The sequence below is a fragment of the Oncorhynchus nerka genome, linkage group LG14 (genome assembly GCF_034236695.1).
Source record: "Oncorhynchus nerka isolate Pitt River linkage group LG14, Oner_Uvic_2.0, whole genome shotgun sequence".
Taxonomy (NCBI): Eukaryota; Metazoa; Chordata; class Actinopteri; order Salmoniformes; family Salmonidae; genus Oncorhynchus; species Oncorhynchus nerka.
In genome coordinates this window covers 25118845-25128630 of record NC_088409.1, presented here as the reverse complement: position 1 = coordinate 25128630, position 9786 = coordinate 25118845, and the positions used below count along the sequence as shown (strand labels likewise).

General features: G+C 45.6%; 1 protein-coding gene and 1 pseudogene across 1 annotated transcript; both read left to right on the top strand.

The window, feature by feature from the left end:
* Positions 1 to 2548, top strand: part of LOC115123126 (protein ENTREP3-like) — a 72112-nt pseudogene extending 69564 nt beyond the window's left edge.
* A 2425-nt stretch (positions 2549 to 4973) lies between these two features.
* On the top strand, positions 4974 to 9477 carry fdps (farnesyl diphosphate synthase (farnesyl pyrophosphate synthetase, dimethylallyltranstransferase, geranyltranstransferase)). Its single transcript, XM_029652438.2, has 10 exons — positions 4974 to 5165; positions 5811 to 5966; positions 6174 to 6314; positions 6422 to 6502; positions 6693 to 6815; positions 6900 to 6988; positions 7227 to 7299; positions 7399 to 7476; positions 7650 to 7784; positions 7966 to 9477. The coding sequence occupies exons 1-10, from the start codon at positions 5142 to 5144 to the stop codon at positions 8158 to 8160; spliced, it is 1095 nt and encodes a 364-aa protein (XP_029508298.2). The 5' UTR covers positions 4974 to 5141; the 3' UTR covers positions 8161 to 9477.
* The last annotated feature ends 309 nt before the right edge of the window (positions 9478 to 9786 follow it).

Below are 9786 nucleotides of genomic sequence, written 5' to 3'. Positions count from 1 at the left end.
TCCCTCCCTCTCTGCTCTCTCCCTCCCTCTCTGCTCTAGTTGACTTCAGTGGTGGCTCAGTGGGCAGTAAAGGAGTGAGGGAGGGCTCTCAGACCTCTACAGACACAGGTGAGAATCTAAAGGTTAGCGGTTAGAGAAGGCAGTGTTGACCACCTTTGGGTTAGACCTACAGATGATAGTTTCTGTCTGTCTTCCCCAGGTCCGTCCTCCGAGGCATGCCTACTACCCCGCTCCTCTCTGGTGCCCCCCTCAAATCTCCTCCCCAGGAAGGGCAGTGTGAAGTCAGCCACCATGGGGCGCACCTTGCCCCTCTCCAAAGGCCCTGCCAACTCTCCCTTGCACCTGCCCAAAGAATGCAACCGCTCTCTTGGGGACCTCAAGGTGTGTAATGGCTGAAAAAGACTAATAACAGCAGCCATAAACTTTCTGCAAAGAAATGAACATATTGTATGTAGAAAGATTATGCCAGTTCCTCATTTCTCATCCTCTCTCCTTTTCTTCCTGTCAGGTGACGAGGGGGTTGGTGGCTCGCTTCCTGCAGCGCTCCAAACGGAACCTGGCGTCCGCCGCAGAGCATTCTGGGAACACGGGACAGGGTCAGAAAAGGAGAGGCGGGGTGGAGGGCAACGGGACAGGCCATCTCCCTTTAGAGCAGGTAACACACACTGACACATATACACACATACAGTAAATACACACACACTCACATACAGACACACACACTCACACTAGTGTCTGTCTGTCTCAAGGTGTTACGTAACTCCTGGGGGGCCAGCCAGGGATCCCACCCGCCACACCCTCATCACCGTGGTCACCACCACTCCCATAGCGACAGCCGCCACAACCGCCATCATAGCAACCAACCCCCTGTGATGGAAGGGATCCACTTGCGCAGCTGCGGCGACTTAAGCTCCTCCTCCTCTGCGTCGCTATGGAGATTACTGACGGCCAACCCCCCTCACGGGTCATCAGGGGCACTGTACACAGAGTCAGCCCTGTAAGAGGGGGAGGAGGGAGGAAAGATGGGAGGGGATGGGGAGGAAAAGGAGAGGAGGCAGAAAGTGTACCCACACAGAGGAGAGTGGAGGCATGGTATGGTTTAATGAAGAAGAGATACAAAGGGAGGAGGAGAGGTGGAGGATGGTAGGATGAGTTAGACAGGGGAGAGGAAGGATGAAGGAACAGGCTACTGACATATCCTGATGGGCGGTGGAGGGAGTCAGCACTATGAGGAGGGAACGACTGGACCTTTGCTACAGCCTTGTTCCAATACTTTCAACATGCATCCTACCGCTTTCCCTTCCTCCTTCCCCTTGGAGCCCTCCTCTGCACCTGCGCCTGGCCTTCCTTTCCTGAACTTTGACCTCTCAACTAACCTCCTACCTTCAACCTCCACCTAGCCATACTGAAAACAACTCTCTGGGATCTCTCTTTAACTTCAAGACTAGAGAGGATGGAGAGAAGGAGGATAATGACATTTCCCCTAGACTCTGAGCTATGGTCAGTTTATTGTTTCTCCTCCTAATGGTTAAGTTAGGATCAGTGGAGCATAAGCTGATCCTAGATCTGTGTCTAAGGTAAACACTTTTCTGGAGCTGTGAACATCACTCTTACACGCACCGCATACACTCATTTAACTGCTAACTCTTTTTCAAAACTCAAATGTACGTTCATTTGTCCAGCTCTTCATCCGGAGCGAAACTCACTTTAAGTGTTCACGGAACTCACCTTTTTGTCTTCCACTCGTGAAATGGTTAACCTTCCTTTTCTCCTGATGACACTGTAAAATGTACAGAAAAATGTACACTCGTTTTGCCCACTGACAGTGAAAGTTTAATGGCCTGCTAGTGTTGCCGTATGTTTACAAACTTACATCTTTATTAGTCTTATTTTTGTGGTTCATTTTCTTGAGATAAAATCAACATGTAATCCTCAACACCCCTTACCTAGTCCATCTCCAAACTGCCTTCAGAAGAAAGGTGCCTCAAACTCAAAACTCACACACCATCTACCCCAAACTCAAAACTAACACACCATCTACCCCAAACTCAAAACTCACACACCATCTACCCCAAACTCAAAACTAACACACCATCTACCCCAAACTCAAAACTCACACACCATCTACCCCAAACTCAAAACTCACACACCATCTACCCCAAACTCAAAACTCACACACCATCTACCCCAAATTCAAAACTAACACACCATCTACCCCAAACTCAAAACTGACACACCATCTACCCCAAACTCAAAACTCACACACCATATACCCCACACTCAAAACTCACATACCATCTACCCCAAACTCAAAACTCACACACCATCTACCCCAAACTCAAAACTAACACACCATATACCCCAAACTCAAAACTCACACACCATATACCCCAAACTCAAAACTAACACACCATCTACCCCAAACTCAAAATGCATACACCATCTAACCTAACCTAAACTCAAAACTAACACACCATCTACCTCAAACTCAAAACTCACACACCATCTACCCCAAACTCAAAACTCACACACCATCTACCCCAAACTCAAAACTCAAAAAACTCAAAACTCACACACCATCTACCCCAAACTCAAAACTCACACACCATCTACTCCCAAACTCAAAACTCACACACCATCTACCCCAAACTCAAAACTCAACACACCATCTACCCCAAACTCAAAACTCACACACCATCTACCCCAAACTCAAAACTCACACACCATCTACCCCAAACTCAAAACTCACACACCATCTACCCCAAACTCAAAACTCACACACCATCTACCCCAAACTCAAACTCACACCATCTACCCCAAACTCAAAACTCACACACCATCGACCCCAAACTCAAAACTGACACACCATCTACCCCAAACTCAAAACTAACACACCATCTACCCCAAACTCAAAACTCACACACCATCTACCCCAAACTTAAAACTGACACACCATCTACCCCAAACTCAAAACTCACACACCATATACCCCAAACTCAAAACTAACACACCATCTACCCCAAACTCAAAACGCACACACCATCTACCCCAACTCAAAACGCACACACCATCTACCCCAAACTCACACACCATCTAACCTAACCTAAACTCAAAACTAACACACCATCTACCCCAAACTCAAAACTCAAAACTCACACACCATATACCCCAAACTCAAAACGCACATACCATCTACCCCAAACTCAAAACTCACACACCATCTAACCTAACCTAAACTCAAAACTCACACACCATCTACCCCAAACTCAAAACTAACACACCATCTACCCCAAACTCAAAACGCACACACCATCTACCCCAAACTCACACACCATCTAACCTAACCTAAACTCAAAACTCACACACTATCTACCCCAAACTCAAAACTCACACACCATATACCCCAAACTCAAAACTAACACACCATCTATCCCAAACTCAAAACTCACACACCATCTACCCCAAACTCAAAACTGACTCTTATTACACCGGTCTAATACATCATACTCCTAAACTCTGCATTTCCTGTCTCTGAGATGCCCTTGGACATAGCGATTTGATTTGTATGTTATGGTACAACCCCCCATAATGTACTCCAAATGAAACAGGAGCCTTGTTCAAATACTACAACTTCCCTCCCTGTGTATCAAATCCTACAAATTAACCAACCTCCTCCTAAGAATGACTTTAGCTGCATGTTTTGGCAATGCTTCTTACTTTTCTCCCTTTCTCTCTCTCTCTTGCATCCAAAACCTAGTTGCTCTGAGCCGTTGGAAATGTGTTAATGTATAGTGAAGGGGATGGATCAATGTTGTGCTGTTGAACCCAGAGCCGTAGATATACTGGGTTCTAACTAACTATCATCCATGAACTCTGTGATGTGTCTGGCTCTGGCTGAACGGTTATGTCTGATCAATTACACCTCAGTATGATTCCCAAAGCACTAAAGAGATTCTTGCAATAAATGTACAGATATGTTTGTATAGATGTTGGGGATCAGATATTCAGGATGATAGTTCCAGCAAGACTTAGTGGGAACTATGAGAATCTGGATATTATAGTCTGATACTGGAGGTTGGTCGACATAAAGCGTGCAGTATTCTTAGAGAACATACTGTCTGGATTGGAATAGAAAGCTGGCTAATCTCAACCCAGTCGGACAAGAGTTATACACTCAATGGCGATATTGTGAAGACTTAAGTTTTGAATATACAAACAATTATGTATGTAACTGATTTAAACACAACACACAGATACACATATGCACACACACAGACACACACACACACACAGACACACACACACACACACACACACACACACACAAACACACAGAAGCACTGAGCTGTGTTAAAAATGTTGCTATAATTTCTACCTCCTATTTTGCACATTGTATAATTGTATGGCTTGAAGTGATAGAGCCTAACTGAATAAACATATTATTCTCTTCAAATATGATACATAAATGTTCTAACGCAAGAACTTTTAATGCAAGTCATGTATTTCAACATATTGAATAAATGATCCACAACATGAAAGTGTTCATGTGTGTAATGCATTCAAAATGTGTAGCTAGGTTAAACATTTTATAGAAATGTGCTATTTATTCTATTCTTCTGGAACCACAGATTTAATGTTGCATATTATATATTGTTTGATGTATTAGACTATTAAACCAAGAAACCTCTAACTCATGCTTGGGTTAAACCTCTAACTCATGCTTGGGTTAAACCTCTAACTCATGCTTGGGTTAAACCTCTAACTCATGATTGGGTTAATGTACATGTTTTGAGGGCAGTTCCTTTCACCACAAAACTCTCTAAACATCAGACATGTCCCCACCATCTAAACTCCCCCTCTTCCGGATTTCTATTGGTTAGTCAGCCTGAAAGCCCATCCTGGTTCGATGGCGTTATCGAATCAAAAGGCTCATATCATATGAAGGCTTGTGGTCCCACGGCCCTGCGATCACTCGCGAAGGCTGTCGGGAGGTTTAGTTCAGAAGCTATGCGATAAAATAAACACCAACGTGGTCAAAAACTACAATACACCGAATTCCCAAGTTCTGTGTGCGTCGTACTCTCCCATTTGACAGGTAAAGAGATACCAGTGAAGAGGGATTTGACAAACAGACTGTCACTATGAGCAAGGACAAGATAATCATGGTAAGAAGGACTGCAGATATTACAACCTAGTGTGCAGTTGCTTATTTAGTTATCTATTTATGAAAGGGATCTAACGTTCAGGCGTGATATCGCCCTGTGTCGTGATTGGCTAGTTTATTATCTGGAGACTAAGCGCTGTCTACTGTAGCTAGGTAACGTTAGCTAGCTAGATGTATTCTAGCCAAGGTAACGTGCTATTTTTTTCTAATGTTAGTGGGTCATCTCTATTATTAGACTTTGTTTATCTGGGTCTTTCGAGCTCTAGTTTCACCTCAAATTCGTCACATTACTGCAGAGAACATACTGTCGAAGCTACTGCTGACAGCACCGCTGGGATGTTGCTAGCGGTCATTTACTGTAGTTGTGCAGTTTGCTGTAAAGATGTTCATCCTGTCTGCTTGTGTGTGTAATGAGCTTACAGATTTAGTTAGTTAGCTACATTGATATAGCCAACTAACTTAGTACTGGTAGTTAACAAACTGAGAGTTGTTGACACTGTGAACTATGTTTCTGTATAAGCATTCTTTGGGTGGGATAAGCACAAACCAGACCTTTATTTACATGTGATGCTTTGGAAACTAATGCTGTTGTTTTCTATCTCCCTCCTGCTTTCCCCTCACAATCTGAAATGTCTTCTGCTCTCAGGGTGACAGTAGTTGCAGCAACGGGACCCACCACTCGGGGGCGGTGCAGTCAGACCCACAGCTGTTTGAGGCCCAGTTTGAGGAGCTGGTGACCGAGCTCACAGAGCAGGACTTCACAGACTCTGTCCTCACTGACGCTCTCAACAGACTCCGAGAGGTAGGGTGTGTTGTGTTTGGGTGTGTAGGGGTTGTGAGACCACCATAGGAAGTTAAAAAAATATATATATATATATGTGTGTGTGTATTTATCCTTCAGATCTATGAGAAGTGTCTAGGGGTAGTTGCTAGGGTTTGATTTGAGAAATTGAGATGTGCAAAGATGCCATACAACTCATCTCTATTTCTCTGTCTCTCTTTCTCTTAGGTGTTGCATTACAACACTCCTGGAGGAAAAAGAAACAGAGGTCTGTCTGTGATTGGCTCTTTGAGGGAGCTTGTTCCTCCCACTGAGCTGACCCAGGATGCTGTGCGACGGGCCCTGCTGGTTGGCTGGTGCATTGAGCTGGTGAGACACACACACACACACACACAAAGTTATTGCCTCAATTAGCACTTTGCTGAGGTACCACAGTGAAGTGACTGACGCTGACCTTTTATTTCTCTCTCTCTCAGCTCCAGGCGTTCTTCTTGGTAGCTGATGACATCATGGATGCTTCAGTGACTCGGAGAGGTCAGCCCTGCTGGTACAAGAGGGTGAGACTGACAAGAAATATAGTCTAATCTGAAAGCATTGTTATGGTCAGCCAACTGGTTTACCCAAAACTAACTGTAAGCTTACATCAACTTCCATACTGCATCACCTGTCAACAACACCATGTGCCCCTGTTAACATAGTAGGCTTCAAAGGGTTTGCTCAGTCAGTAACATAGCTGTTGTTTCTCAGGAGAGAGTGGGTCTGGATGCCATCAATGATTCCTTCCTCCTGGAGGGATCCATCTACAGACTACTGCGCAGACACTGCAGGGCACAGCCCTACTACGTACACCTATTGGAGCTCTTCACTGAGGTACACAAACACACACACACACATACTTACACAGCTGACTCTTGTGCTGTAGCTGAATTGTTTCTCTGTCCCTGTGTGTTTCAGACGTCCTTCCAGACAGAGCTGGGCCAGGCACTGGACCTGATGACCGCTCCTCCTGGTCAAATAGACCTCAACCGCTTCACCATGGAGAGGTTTGTAAGAGGAAGAGGGGTGGGATATAGCGATGGAGGGGTATATGGAGATTCAAGATACAGGACTGCCTTCTACTCCTTCTACCTCCTGTATTGGGGGTGTCTTTCCCCCACTCCCTGTGTGTCAGATATAAGGCCATAGTAAAGTACAAGACTGCCTATCCCTGTTGTCAGTGGCCATTTGACTGAACCTCCCTGTGTGTATAATCTTTACTCTTTCTCCCTCCCTGTGTGTCAGATATAAGGCCATAGTAAAGTACAAGACTGCCTTCTACTCCTTCTACCTCCCTGTGGCAGCAGCCATGTACATGGTGAGTGTTTAGTGTTGTAATGTCTGGTCAGTCTCATTATACAAGGTGCAGAAACTGGAACTTATACAAATGGTGTATCTCTTTCTGAATAATTCCCAGGCGGGCATCGACAGTGAAGAGGAACACAACCACGCCAAACATATCTTACTGGAGATGGGAGAGTTCTTCCAGATACAGGTGAGACCACAGTCATTCTAGAAGACTGACACACACACACGGACAATGTCATAACAGCATTGTTTTACAGGTGAGACGTGTGTGTGTGTGTGTGTGTGTGTGTGTGTGTGTGTGTGTGTGTGTGTGTGTGTGTGTCATACCAGCATTGCTTTACAATGTTTCTCTGTTGCCAGGATGACTACCTGGATTGCTATGGCGACCCGGCGGTGACAGGGAAGATTGGAACAGACATCCAGGACAACAAATGCGGCTGGCTGGTGGTGACCGCTCTAGGGGTCATGACCCCGGAACAAAGGGCAGAGCTGGAGGTGAGAGGTCAACCATGAACAGTCACAGTTGACCATTGAACTGTAAACACACCTAAGCCATGATGGATGGATGATTGAGGGAATGAATGCATTTATTCACTTCTCTACATAGCTCAATACAGTAAACTGCTCTGACTAGAATATCTCTGAGAAATAATTCACTTTTATTGTCCTCTTCCAGTCATGTTATGGTCGGCATGACAGTGTGGAGAAGGTGAAAGCACTGTACAACACCCTACAGATGCCCACCCTGTACCACCAATACGAAGACGACAGCTATCAGCGCTTACAGAAACTCATCGCGCGTCACGCCCAAAACCTTCCACACGCAGTTTTCCTCAACTTCGCCAAGAAAATCTACAAGAGAAACAAGTGAAGACTTTTGATGAGAAGACTGTTTTTATTTAGTGTGTGTTGCACTGTAGCTGGACTGAGGAGGGCTAGTTGGTGTGGCTGCTTCCATTTCGGTCCCTTGCCCCTACCCCTTCAGTGAACACCATGGGGTTAAGGGCTAGGGCAGGGCTCTCCAACCCTGGTCCTGGAGAGCTACCATCCTGTAGGTTTTCGCTCCAAACCTAATCTAACACACCTGATTGTAATAAGAGTGGAAACCTACAGGAGGGAAGCTCTCCAGGAACCGGGTTGGGGAGCCCTGGGTTAGGTTAAGGGTCTAGGGACCTAAATAGAACAATGCTTTAGTTTGGACTGAGTGAACCTGGTTGAGGCCAGTCAGTCTTAAACCTGGTCTTCACGGACCCCTGTGTGCCCATTCTTCTTCTTCTCCATAATATGATTTTCAATTATGTACAGAATAACTGATTACTCAAACTGGGAATACCATGTCATCAAAAAGTATGTCTGTCTCTGTATCAATCTCTTTATTTATTGATGATGACGTGAGTATGACATGTCACTGTTAGCAGCTGTCTGCTATAGAATCCTGTGGATTTGATGATGATTATGATGATGGCAGGGAGTGACATTGGTTGATGATCACATCAATCAGGATGACAACCTGGGGCCCTGTTTATCAGAGGGCTCTGGTCTCTACCGGCATAGGGGCTCTGGTCTCTACCGGCATAGGGCTCTGGTCTCTACCGGCATAGGGGCTCTGGTCTCTACCGGCATAGGGCTCTGGTCTCTACCGGCATAGGGCTCTGGTCTCTACCGGCATAGGGGCTCTGGTCTCTACCGGCATAGGGCTCTGGTCTCTACCGGCATAGGGCTCTGGTCTCTACCGGCATAGGGCTCTGGTCTCTACCGGCATAGGGGCTCTGGTCTCTACCGGCATAGGGGCTCTGGTCTCTACCGGCATAGGGGCTCTGGTCTCTACCGGCATAGGGCTCTGGTCTCTACCGGCATAGGGGCTCTGGTCTCTACCGGCATAGGGGCTCTGGTCTCTACCGGCATAGGGGCTCTGGTCTCTACCGGCATAGGGGCTCTGGTCTCTACCGGCATAGGGGCTCTGGTCTCTACCGGCATAGGGCTCTGGTCTCTACCGGCAGAGTGAATGGACTAGAGCAGGAAGCTGCCTGAAAGGAACAATCCTGCTGTCTCTCACACCATGTTCTTTGTATTTTGTTTTCTCTATCTCCCTCTGTGTATAATCATCTCTTTCTAATTACTACTGTACATCTACCTGCTGCTGACAATATGGCATCTTATTGCTTTTAATAAAGAAATGTGACCAACATGGGTTTAGTATTCAGACCTTTTGTGGAAAACAATATAGTACAGCGAGCAGTAACATTGTGTATGGCTTTCCATCATGATTCATAACGACAATGAGTCTATTTTTCATGGTTCCTGTGTTTAATAAGGAAACAGTGTAGCCCTGTCTTCCTCGATCAGTGTGACTAGAGTACTATACAGCATGTGCTTTTACCATGTTACCTTCCATTTCCACTGAGAATGAAAGAGAATAATAAAGATGGAGGGAGTGTGATGGCGGATAGGAAGAATGATTCCAATACTAGAGATCAAAGAGAATACGGTAGAAGAT